General features: G+C 41.7%; 1 protein-coding gene across 3 annotated transcripts in view; it reads right to left on the bottom strand.

Moving 5' to 3' along the window:
• Positions 1–825: 825 nt before the first annotated feature.
• Positions 826–13,263, bottom strand: part of MME (membrane metalloendopeptidase) — an 85,010-nt gene continuing 72,572 nt past the window's right edge. For all 3 annotated transcript variants that reach the window (XM_075004081.1, XM_075004080.1, XM_075004082.1), the window contains exons 19-23: positions 12,573–12,706; positions 9,105–9,170; positions 7,859–7,954; positions 7,175–7,251; positions 826–2,694 (exon numbers count right to left, since the gene is read on the bottom strand). In XM_075004081.1, the coding sequence (XP_074860182.1) occupies positions 2,595–2,694; positions 7,175–7,251; positions 7,859–7,954; positions 9,105–9,170; positions 12,573–12,706 (473 nt within the window). In that variant the 3' untranslated portion in view covers positions 826–2,594. The remainder of the gene's footprint in view (positions 2,695–7,174; positions 7,252–7,858; positions 7,955–9,104; positions 9,171–12,572; positions 12,707–13,263) is intronic.

The raw sequence follows: 13,263 nt of genomic DNA, 5'->3' as shown, positions 1-13,263 counted from the left end.
GCAAGAGCCCTGATCATTTGTATCCCTCCTATAATGGATACCAAAATGGCTCTCTGCGTTTGCTGCTATCTTTCAAAGTTATCTCAAGACAAGAAGGTTTCCTGGAGTTGCAGCTTCCCTCTCCCATTGGTAAGAGACTATGCCCCACACTTGTTTGCCTGATGTTTTCATCTACCTTGCACGTCAATGTCATTTAATTGTCTCTCCTTGCTCAGTTTGCATTCGAAATACATTCAGGCCAAATACATTTTAAGACCATATTTCCAGCACCTATTTATAATTCTTCATCTAGCACCTGTCTAGATACCACACGCTAATAGGAAGGCCCAGAGTGATACCAGTTTTCATATTCTGCCTTACCAAGCACTGTTTTAGGGGCGGGGTGGGGGCAGGGGCTGCTACTCTGCAGAGTCACTGCTGTTGGCCTCTGTAGTGTGGCAATGAAATGGCTGCTGAGCTGCAGTAGCATTGACAGAATGTTTTTAACCTCTTGCTCCTGCATTAAGTTTGACTCCTTTGGCAGGGTGCAGGAAGAGGACTTGGTGTTCTGTGCTTTGATGTACTTTTTTTTTTTTTGCTACCCTGGTGTGATGAATGCATGTGAGACCAAAACAAAATCATAGTCTATTTTAGTGCAATTTCCTCAGATTCCAAATTATCCATTTTTTTTTAAATTACCACCAAATAATTTGAGTTCTCTTCTGACTCGTCATTGGCAGCCTGGGAGTTTGGAATTTCTCTGCCTCCACTGTTGATGCCACATTTTTGTTGTTGCACATTTCCCACAAAAAAGCCAGACATAAACTACAGTCATTGTAGACAATAAAGAGCAGTTAGCTCATCATTTCAATTTATTATCAAAAGATTTCCCTCAGATGACAAGCTCAGAAAGCTAACATAAACAGTTTTTTTTTTAAAATGCAGTATACCCATTAGAGCAGACATTGGAGGTATCTGGTGTTTACTTTTGGAAGTCTTAACTGGCTTCAACACAAGAAGCAGTGAGTTCCTTAGCAACCTGCATGAGGATATTTCATACATATCATAGTGTATTTAAAGCCTTTTACCAACATGGATTAAAAGTCCAATCTTGCAAACACTTGCGTAATTCTAATGACATAACTGGTCTCACTGACTTCAAAGGGCCAACTGACATCAACATGGTTATGTGCCAAACTATATACTGGAACAGCCCCACCCTGCCATTGAAAAAGTGAGTTTTCAAAGTGGTTTTAAAGTGCTGCCCTTCAGAAATCTGTTTTATAGGCTTTGTCATGTTATATTATCCTATATGTAGCTCAAATTTCTCAATGATATGCAGCCACTGATAAAATACATGACAATAAATTCAAGTCATAAGTGTAGCTCAGAATTAAATATAAAAACTATGATTTATATATTACTACAAATCTTTTAAAAAAGACCAAATTTAGAGAAAGCAAGAAAACTCTTAGAAAATTGTGACAAGGTCTTTGAGCACAACATTACTGCTTATAAACTCAAAAACTTAGGTACATTTGTCATTTTGGCTGGAAAGCAGTAAATAAAACCAAGTAAATAATGAATTTAGCCTTTAAGCACTGGAATAGTTGGCGAACTTATTTAAGTGAGTTAGAACAGGTCTTTGGACTTTTCTCATATGAATCATTTCAAGTAAAATGAAAACAAACATTTGGTAGAACATATTTATCATGACAGAAGAGGGTAGAGGGTTGGATACTTTTGGTATGAACTATTGTCTCATTATATTTTGATGTCCAACATAATATGTGATTGAATATCTTCTTCCCTCATCTGATCAGAAATATCAATATACATTCTCAAAGGAATAGGTGATTAAGTGTTCCCCAGTGTTAGAAGTAAAAAATCTGCAGACCAAAGGAAAGAGAATTAACCTATAATAACAATGTTATTTCAGAGTGAAGCAGTAGGTGCACAATTAAGTAGGGTGACCATCTGTCCTGTTTTCGGCGGAAGGGTGCCATATCTGGGACACCAAAAGGCGTCCTGGCTTATTTTATAAAAAGGACTAATTGTCCCGTATTTGCTGTGCAGGCACAGCTGCCTGCCAGAGAGCACGTACTGAATGTCAGTACATGCTCTCCGCCAGCAGGTTTCTACTTTCCCCTTCCCTGAGGCTCGGGGGAGTGGGGAGAGCACCTGGTGCTCCGTCCCTGCTGTTTCCCTGAGGGTTGGGGATGGGGAGGTTGAGCTCCGCAGCTGCTCCCTCTCTGCCACTTCCCCGAAGATCAGGGAAGGGGGAGGGGGAACGTCCTGGCTATTCTGTCCCAGCAGCTTCCCCGAGGCTCGGGGAAGGGGGGAGCGCCCCCTCCTCGTCCCGTATGTGTCCATAGGAGATATGGTCACCCTACTATTAAGTGATTTATATTGTGCAAAGTTCAGTCATAAAAAAGCAGTTTCTATATGAGATTAATTAGAATAATTGATTGTTTTGAATCTCAGATCTCACATTTTTTTTTGTCCATTAACAGATAACTTTGGTAGCACGTTTCCTTCCTCCAGTCCACTCAGTAAGTTCCAAATTTCTGTTTGCCTGGGACATTTGTTCTTGGGCTGCATGGTTCACAGCTCTGTCACCAAACACGACACTTTTTTGCAGGGTCCATGTACTCTGTCTTGGTGCATGAAAAGGCCTCTGTAAACTCTGCAGAGTTCTGCAATGATCCTATGACCCTTTAAAACAAAAACAAAATCAAGCTGGCACCAATGATTCCCTTGAAGACCCAAATTAAATTCCTAATGGTTATTTTCAGCACCTCAGAGTCTTCCAAGAAACACCCATAATTACAAGCTTTTTTCAAAACAAAAAAGCAGTCAAGTAGCACAAGTAGCACAGAGAACCAAAAATAGTAATCAAGGTTCACAATCAGATTCTGTGCCTTAAATATTGCATCTGTTCTGGTCTGGCTATGGTCTGAAGAAGTGGGTCTGTCCCACGAAAGCTCACCTAATACATTATCTTCTTAGTCTTTAAAGTGCTATTTGACTGCTTTTTTGTTTTGCTGGTAGATAGACTAGCATGGCTTTCTTTCTGTTACTATTCAAGGTTTTCTCAGGTTATCCTCTTTCTCCTCTAAAATTGTAGCAAGCTCAACTAAGCGTTTTACACATTCTCTTTCACATACAGAAGATTACCTATAGAAACACAGGCATGATACCATATTCATTTAAATCTATTGGTGTCAAACTCTCATTGACATCACAGATGCAGAGATGTGCCCTTTCCTTAGTTTCAGAGAGAATTTTTCAGACAGCTCCACTTGTGCTCCAAGTCCTGTGTAAAAAGTAACTAAGACTTAGAGCTGGAGGAATACAGAAGAAGTTTTTTTGTTAGTATTCATTTAATTTGATTAGAGTTACACCCATTTTTTCTGGTCACTGTCAACAGATGTTCCAGTGAACAAGTTTCCAAGAAGAAATGTTGACATAAACAACAGATTTTAAATGAGTTTCAGGAAATGCTATTCAACAGCAATTTTCAGATTTGTGTTGTGAACCTCATTCTAAGAATTGCACTGCATTCAGGGCAGAAAGAGACCCTTTGACCTATACAACTCCAGTATTTAACGTCAGATGTCAAAGACTGGCAGAGAAATGATTGTGCAGCAGGAATTATTTGAAGAAATCATTATCTGAATAATTTCAATAACAATTAGATTCAACATACTCAAGAACTGTCTGTGGAAACTATGAGCTGTAATAGAGAAGAAGCAGCTTGTCAGATTATATTTGTTACAAATTACTGATCAACCCTCTAAATTCAGAAGGGGAATATTTGGTAAGTATTCTCAGGAGCCATCAGCAGCACATGGAACCAAACAGAAGAGCTAAAGAAAATAAAGATGGCTTCTAGTAAGTGATCCAGCAAACCCTTGAGCAATCCCAGGGCTCGACCCACTGAAATGGGATATTGCTAAAATCATAGTCAAAAATATTCTATGTGTAATATAATCAGTCTTACAGCTGGCATTATTTGTGATCTATTGGCCACGAAGAACAAATTCTTATTATTTTAGTTATATTGTTAGTACCAATGAGGTGAGTCGCATGAGCAGGATTTGACTAGTATCTATATTTGATTTAGCACGAAATAACAATCAAATGAAAATTATCTGAAAAATTACTTCATTTCTTTTTCCTCCATTAGTGACCACTAAATCTAAGGCTTCCTTTCACATTTATTTTATCCTAGTTAGGTATTGTATTTTATTGCTACATTTATTCAAATTGTAATAAATGCCATCTGACCAACAACATTGGGTGTATGCAAACTTCTGTCATTCCCCATCTGATGCTCAACATGACCAATTAAAAACTTATAATGCAAATAACAAAGCAGTATAAAGAGCTCACCATCCCTCCTTGACAAAGAAATAAATTATTTCCAGCAAATGCACTAGGTGTAAAATAAACCTATATATTTTCAGTTCCTATAATTTTTCTACAAAACCATTAGTGTACTTTTAGTTTTATATATTTACACAGAGTTTTATATAGTTTAGTTTTAGACAGTCTAATATGCACAAATGCTTTATAATTTAGAGTTTTATACTGGGCCTGAGCCTGCAAATCATCATTTAGGCAAGGTGTCCTAGTAATCTCAATAAGATTTCTCATGAAAAATGAGTTATGTGAGTAAAGGTTTTCAGAATTAGGCATAAGTTCTGTTTGTAGCCACCTATACAGATATTTTGAAAACAGCAGTGAAATACAACATATGGCATTGGAGCAAAGTGCAGCCATATATATATATGCATAAAGACATGAAGCCGATTAATTTCCAAGACCTAATGAAATGTACAAATTAATGAGGCAAAGCTAAAAAGAACCGCAGCAGACCTGCCTTAGCATTGTGCTCAGATTCAGCTGATAGCAAGAGTTTTACATAAGTTGCCTTGGGCAGAAATCTGTAGATAGCACAGAGACGCCCACGTCAAAATGCCAGTTTAATGACCATCACAGCAACAGTCACTGCTTTCACCAAATATTTGAATATGTGGGATATGCAAAAATTCTCTGGTAAAGAGAGATGGGAGGTTATGAAAGAAAGCCCTTTGGAAGTGATGTGCTGAGCTGCATTGGAAGATAATGTGATCAGTGGAGTACAAGTACTTCAGGGTTCACAATGATTTGTGGCTAGCACAGGTATTGTAGCTTCTACTGCTCTGACAAGACATAACTAATCGGCTATGTATGAGCTTGTTTATATAAATTTCTGAGAAGTAGCCGTGTTAATCTGTTTCAGCAAAAATAAGGAGACCTGTGGCACCTTAAAGATTTATGAAAAATTTCAGAAATTTATGTGGGTAATTAGGGCATAAGCTTGTGTGAGCTGCAACCACAAAAGTGACAAAGTGAGCTGCAGCCCACACAAGCTTATGCCCTAAGAAGTCTGTTAGTCATTAAGGTGAGACAGATCTCAGTTCTTTTCAGTGTTGCTCAAACTGAATGTTGTGCTAGTTTAAGTTAAAGTCCTAATCAGCCCATTTACGGAACCTAAAGTTCATATGTAGGGCCCATGGCTTGGGATTTAAAAATTAGTCAGTTTCACATCTTGAAATTTCAAAGTGGTGCTCCCAAGAGAGTCCTGGCCCAAAAGGAGGTCAGAGAGGGAGGATCACAAAGCTATTGTAGGGGAGTCATGGGCTTGTCACCCTCACTTCTCCTCTGCCAGAGCAGGGTAGTGAGGACTGCAGGATCTTCAGGCTTGGATTACCATATATCTCCCAGCCGAGTGCGGGGCTGGCAGCTGGAGCTGCAGCCTCTCCCTGTGTGTGGGGGGGGAGGGTGGATGGAGGGGGCGGTGTGAAATGACAGCTGGAGCTACAACTGTTCCATGTGGGGGAGGAAGGGTGTCATCTGGAGCAGCCTCTCTGTGCACGGAGGAGACAGCCTGGGCTGTGGCGCTTCCTGCAGCTGGGGAGATCCCAGAGGTGAGTCTGACCTGCCAAAGGAGCAGCCCTTGCAGAAGGAGAAGAAGTCAGACAGTCTCGCTGATTCTTAGCCCGGCAGGAGTACTGAGCAAATGCAGCTGCAGGGCCTTCTTCCTGACACCCGCTCACACACCAAGTCAGCTTCTCCAAAAGTGGTCAGCTTGTCAGGAGTAAGGCCCTACAGCTGCACATGCTCAGTATGCCTGGTAGCCTAGTGAGCCAGTCAGCTGCCTGAGGAACTGCCCTGTCTGTCCGTCCGTCTGGGGGAGTTAGCAGGCTGGTTCTTCAGCTCAGAAGCAGCAACAGGTTGGTGGCTGCTGAATGCAAATGTCCACAGAGTCGCTGTGCTTACCCCACTCCAAGCCCTGCTCCTTCACTGCTCCAGCCTAGCCCCTGACCTGCACCCAGCCTTGCTCCAGTCCTGTCTCAGTCTTGCTCTTGCCTCTGATCCAGGCCTATTGCTGTCTTCCATGACTCCTGGTAATGCAGTCCTGACCCTTGGCTCTGATTGCTGGCTCCCTCTCCGTCTCGCCCTTTGACTCTGGCAGTTGGATTCCCACCACTAGGTATGACCACCTACAATAAGTTATTCTGGAATAGCTTATTTCAAAATAACCCCTGTTCCCTCTCTACACAGCCTGTCTACACAGCTACTTTGGAATAGGCACTATTCCTTGTAGAATGAGGTTTACCAAATTCAAAATAAGCTGTCAGCTATTTGAAACAGCCGTTGTGTTTTGCAGATGCTCATCAAGTTATTTCTGCATAGTGGCCTTTATTTCAAAATACCTTTGCTGTGTACACACACCCTTAGGGCTGCCAAGAGAGACATACAAAATGAAATCCCGGCCCTGATGAAGCCAGTTGGAGTTTTGACATCAACTGTAGCAGAGCCAGAATTTCACTCACTGCCTTCAGGCCCCTCAGCTCCCTCAGTCATTTGTCTGTCTGTCTTCTGGCCATCTTGGGGAGAACCTTAGCAGAGCCTTGCTCTAACTTAAAATAATAGGATCATGGGAGGTAATGTGGCAAGGTCACTGGCCTAGAAATCTGCAGTCTGTTTTCAGCTCCGCCACTGCTCTGCCATCTGACCTTGAGATAGTCATATCACTTCTTTGTGTCACACCCATGAACTGAAGATAATGATGCTTGTCCTTCTTGGCAGAGTGCTTTGTTTTCTTATACTCTTGCAGCTGAGGATGCACATTAGAAACACTGACCTGAATTTGCCTGGGCTGTGCACGTCAGTTTTAATGGAGTTGACAGCATATTCTGGACGGTATGTTCCACACCATATCTAAGAACAGATCAGAAAAAAATGATTTGTGGTGAATAAAATCCTTCAGAAGAGATGGGTTAGTTTTATTATGGAATATTTAACACTGGGAGAATGCATTTTGAATTGGACCCCTGTGGAGTAATGTGGATTCTATAAAACCTCACATTCTGTAGCGCAATTCCATAGGCAGTTAAGCCTCACAGACTTGCATGAATTCATGGGTATTGTTAGGATTAGCATCCTGCCTGCTGGGCCATGGACACACCTTAGTTTAGCAACCCTGCCAGCTCTTGTTAGAACGAGGGAAGTCAGGCCGCTGTTCCAGTGTACAGTGAAATTGTAACTCAAAAGGATTTTCGTAACCTTCAATCAGAAGGACACAATGAAAACTTGCTGGGCCCCGGGGCAAGATGCAGGGAGGGGTGGGACAGCTCCATGCTCCCAGAAGGGATGTGGTCTTGGGCAGAAGTAATGGAGACAGTGGCAGATAGCCCTCAGTGCTGCCTGGAGCATGATAGGCAGAGCTCCAGCAGTGATTTAAAGGGCCATGGGCCCTTTTGAATTGCCAGGGCCCCACCCAGGGCAGTTTCCTCCTTTGCCTCCCTCCACCCCCAGAGGCCTGTACCTGTGCAAAATTGATGAAGAACAGCTGTTTATGGTTCATGTTGAGCCCAGGAAGCAAGTTTTCTTTTCCATTTATTTTAATGAAGTTTTCATAGGCCTGCAAAACGAATGGAGCAGAAATGTGATGGGTTCCTATTTCTCTTACCAAAATGGAACTACGCTGTACAGGAACATGGATTCTTTACATTCTACAGCAAGACTCCTCTAGTCATGCTTTCTGCAGAAAGAAGAGGGGTCCGTTTGCCAGCACAGGAAAGAAACACAATGGCCACTTTGATTCAGGGCTTGATTCCCCTCTCAGATCAGTTTTACAGTGGGGTAGCTCCACTGTGTTCAGACACTCACTCCTCATTTATCTGGGATAAGTGAGGGAAGAAATAGGCCCAAGGAATACAACTGATAGAAAACACAGTGATATCCTTGTCTCAGCTGGAAAGGTGTGACAGCTGGTAACATGTGCCCTTGGCATCCAGATGTCATACACTCTTTTATGGGAAAGATAATGCACAGGAGAAGAATTGGGCTTCCATGACAATAATTATAGACAAAACCTCTAGACAACAACCTCCCCACTTCAGCAAGCTTTACATTCGTGAATATTTGATCAGATCCCTTTTCACTGTCATGTAGTACCCCTGCATTTTCTTTCCCAGCATCACTAATTAGGGCTAGATTGTTTGTCCCCTGTCACGGTAAATATCCTGGCAGCTGGGAGATTCCCTGTTATCCAGGGCTTGAATTTTCATAAGAGTATTTACCACAAAAGACTCCCCAACTCCGCAATATGCTGTAAAAACTTGCGCTTTGTGGGTGGAGCTTGAAAGGCTCTCTTTCCCTACTGGTCATAAACAGAATGCGAGTGAACAAATGTACACAGCAGGGCATTATGATCAGCTCAGTCAGGTTCAAGTTTGTGTGGCGTTGCTTCACAATGTGTTTTCATTCTCCTAATCTTTGTGCCCAACCAGTAATAGTAAGAGCAAGCTAGAAAGAGCTGTAGTGGGCAATAATAAATAAAAGAGCACTGGGAGTAGAGAATCCCTTTCCCAAGGTGCATAATATAATGAACAAAAAGTAGCAAGGTTTCTGTTGGTTTAGAAGCTGACTAGGTGACAGAGAATTACAGTAAAGTGTGGCTTTGTCTTTGCCATATAAAAACTGCTTCCTACCACCATGACACTTTAATAAATCTGTTTCAATGGTAATAGCCTCATCTGTGAGGCTAGTGAGAAATGAAACTTTCTCACCTTATAAGCTTGTCTGATACCCCCGTTATCAGCAATGTTTTCTCCCAAAGTATTGATTCCACTCAGCTGTAAAGAGAGAAATGAAAAAGTTGCAGGTTTTTGCTCAGGAAAAGCTTCCCTACCACAGGAACTGCAGTTTTAAACTGTGGAGTTTCTCTGCTTTATTTGCTGACTTGGGCCTTATGGCATCTCACGTTCCAAGACAGAGCTGAGTGAATGGCTGAAGTTTCAAACAACCTCTCTTGAATCTGAAAGTTTAATAGAAGATTATGTTAATGCATCAGAACTGTCTCTGTCTCTCTTGTCTCCAAACCATAATTCCCTCCCTCTTGATACAATGAGCATTTTAATGACTGTCCTATCCTTCTTGCCCAGACTTTCTAATGTCTGCTCATTAATTCACTTCTTCTTGTTCTTTGTATCCTTAACCTCCAAGTTTGTACCTCTCTCAAACCCATCTCCTACTTGTGCTACAATCCCAGCTGTGGATCTGTCTGATTCTGTTGGGCTCAGTGTGTCTTTTGCCATCAGTGCTCATGGTCTCCAGGCCAGGGCTGACCAAAATACACTGGAAAACCATGAATCAGGGATGATTCGAACTTCATAATGTTGTAAGAGATGGGCAAGTCTGCTGGATCCTTATTAGGAATTTTGCTGGCAAAATTAGGCAAGCAGTGTGGACTTTTAAATTCAGGCTCTAATCCAAACTCTGGGGCTTTGGCTACAGCAGCAAGTTTTGCTGACAAAATTCCGGTTTTGTCAACAAAACTGGCGGACTGTCCACACACAAATGCGTTTTGTTGAGGTACTGTCGACAAAAGTCAGCACTTCCTCCGACAACCTACTACCTCTACCAGATGAATAAGAAAGTCTTTTATCAACAGATTCTGTTGACAAAAAAGCTGTGCGAACACTCTGGGGGGCCTTCTCTCCACAGACAGGGAATCCACACAATGGGCAGCTTTGTCTGCTGTGCTTCCAGGTGCGTGTTTTGCTGAGAGAGCAGCCGGGCAGTTCGGCTGCTCTGTCAACAGAGCAGATCGCTCTTTCAATCTGCTTTAGCTTATGGCTTCACTCTAGTCGACAGATATTTTGTTGGAAAATCTCTTCCAACAGAAACATCCATTGAGAGATGTTTCTTGTGTAACCATAGCCTGGGAAAGATCCTCTGTAGGTGTATATAATCATAGTAAAACTAAAGGATTCTGAAGATCTTATTGGTATAACTATTAGATTAAAAATGCCTCAGGATGGGAGTTTGTCTCTTTCATGTTCTGTATAGCAATAAACATACTTCTCGGTTGTCAACAAAGCGCCTGTACCAGTCAAGGGCACAACTCCTCATTTAACACTTGCAGCAGGAGATTCCATTCCATTGAAATTCTGCTCTATACAGAAATAGCTTTCAGGCTGCTGAACACGGCATGTGGTTATGTGGAGAAGTCCAAAACAAACATGATGGATGTAAGTACTGGCCTTTCACAAAGGAATTGGATCCTATTGTGAACACCTTCAACACGTTTACTGGCCAACATTGTGTTAGGGGCTGATGCTCATTTGCTGTTTGCAACTCTGTGAAAGAAACAGGAGCTCAAGCTGGAAACCACATTGGTGCACAACCAGCCTATACAAGTTGTCCACAGAGAATGCTGGCAGCTCAGCAGAAACTTCAGGTGAAAGAGCATTGAAACTCAGACTTTGAAATGTGAGAAATGCAAATTTGGAACAGCAAAAACACTCAACGTCTGCTTTACCACTCTCTAGTCCCAGCTGCCCTTCTCAACTAGCCTAAAGTACTAGGGCTCATTCTGCATCAACATTTCTTTGTGCCATTTGGTCAGGAAGATATTTTTTTCAGCAGACTGATGGGGAGAAGTTATGTGGGGCAAGTCACAGGGTATGGTTGCTGTTCTAGTGAACCACCAAACTCTATTCAAACTCATGCAAATGTAGGCATTCCGAACTTGGATAGTACATAAAACATCAGTCATGTAGCACTGTAAAGACTAACAAAATGATTTATTCACTGATGAGCTTTCATGGGGCAGACCCACTTCATCAGCTCAACAGCATTTCCTTCAGTCCTTTGTACCTGATTTGTCAGTTTTTTTTGCAAATTTTTTTGGACCTCTGTACTTAAAGATGTCAGTCTGTACTGGAAATGCTATTGATCTAATGAAGTGGGTCTGTCCCACAAAAGCTCATTGCCGAATACGTCATTTTGTTAGTCTTTAAAGTGCTACATTTCTGCTGTTTTGTTTTGTTAGAATACAAACTAATACGGTTACCTCTCTGTTACTAATGAATTATAGATGTATGTTATTTAACAGTTATTTATCTATCAACTTTTCTGTGGTGAGATCTGAGTGTTTCATAAATATGAATGAAGTCATTCTTGCATCCTGATGAAATGAGGAACTGATGTTATCCCAGTTTTAAAGGTGGGGACTGGAGGCAAAGAAAGCTAATGTTATTTACACAAGATCTCACCAGGAAATCAGCAAGATGGAGAATAGAACCCCCATATGCCTGACTCTTAATCCAGGACTTTAGTTGTAAAATCCTTCCTCCACAAGAAAGTCACAACTATTTGAATGTCAACTTTGCTTAACTTCACAGCCTATGAATATATGCAAAATAGTTCTGACAAATTCATGAAGCTGTTCAAACTGATCTTTGAAGGGCTCACAACTCTGCTTAGACTAAGCAAATTCCAGACCAAAGGAGTAGAGGAGACTGCAGCAATGGAAAGAAAATGTGCCCGTGTAGGTCTCTGTGTATAGGAGAAATAAAAATACACAGATTAACCTGACTATCCATCAATGGGCTGGACCCATGTTCAGTGAAAAAAGGACAGATGTTATTGTCACCTGCTTTTATGAGTTAATGGAATATTAAACTTACATGAATAGACTAGAGGACTGATCTTGCAAGCCTATATTTATTTAGGACTCAAGCTACCATAGTGATGAATACCATGGCTCTCTCCAGACTCTTTAAGAATTGCCTCTGTGTGATTCAAGATCTGTGCTGCTGGCAATGTATAGGGATAAACTGAATGGGCCAGGGATAATAGCAAATAAAATGAGTTTATCCTGGGATGTACATGATCCCCACTTCAAGGAAATTAACCCCAAAATATAGTAGATTATCTTTCTTGTTCAACGAGCAAGTTGAAGCGGGGAGGGGTTCATAGGCCAAGCCTAGTGCAGATTTGGGGTCTCAAACCATGATCTTACATGGGGGAAGGTGCAAACCCTGAACCCTGCTGGGACAGACAGTATATGTGAAGTACTCTTGGAGATTTCACCAAAGTCTCTCTCTTCAGTTTTTTTGAGGGGGCAAATCTGGGCCTTCCACCAGAATGGTACTACTTACCAGAAGAAGTGCATGTGGAGCTGGGCCCTAAATGTTCATTTTGTCTAATTCAAAAAGACAATGTACAGAGAGAAATTATGAATGACCTACATGCTGTCCACCTGCTAGGTCCCAGGTAAAGTTTCCATACTGATACACCATACATTGAGACTGATCCTTAAAATTTTGTGCTGATTCTTGAGTCCACCAGTCTTTGAGGTCCCCATTCTCATTAAAATTTCTACCTGTAATGATATGTGCACAGAGTGATGTATCTCAGAAACAAGCTGATGAGGCAGAAATGAAGAGCAATTAACATTACTTTCTCAGTTAGCAAAAAAAAAAAACAACCACACACACACACACATTACAGTATTCTTATCCATGCCATTTGGTGTTTCTGTAATGAAGCAATGGTAGAAATGATGCATTTTGTTTCTTTCAAGAGCTTGTGTTCTAGCCAGGAAGGAAAGATACTGTTCCCTATGCCATAAGACTCTCTCCATAATAGCATACAAGGGGATTTGGGAATAGCCTAGGGGGAAACCAAGAGATTCCCTAATCAAAAAGTCATGACAGATGGAGAGCATATGTTGTCCTATGCCTCAGGAGTGACAGAAGTTTCTTAAAAGTAGGGGGACTTCTGGTGCCTGAACTGTGATTTCAACTCCTGTGCTGTCCCTACCCTGAGGTCTTATTCCCATGCCATCTCTATCCCCTGCCAAGATCTTGCCTTCTCCTTGCTCCTCATTTTAAAAGTAGTGGGGGCAAGGCCACCTGACCCCACCATGTTCCATCACTT

Source organism: Carettochelys insculpta, chromosome 10, assembly GCF_033958435.1.
Source record: "Carettochelys insculpta isolate YL-2023 chromosome 10, ASM3395843v1, whole genome shotgun sequence".
NCBI lineage: Eukaryota > Metazoa > Chordata > Testudines > Carettochelyidae > Carettochelys > Carettochelys insculpta.
The sequence above is the reverse complement of the archived record's forward strand: the minus strand, read 5'-3'. Positions and strand labels throughout refer to the sequence as shown.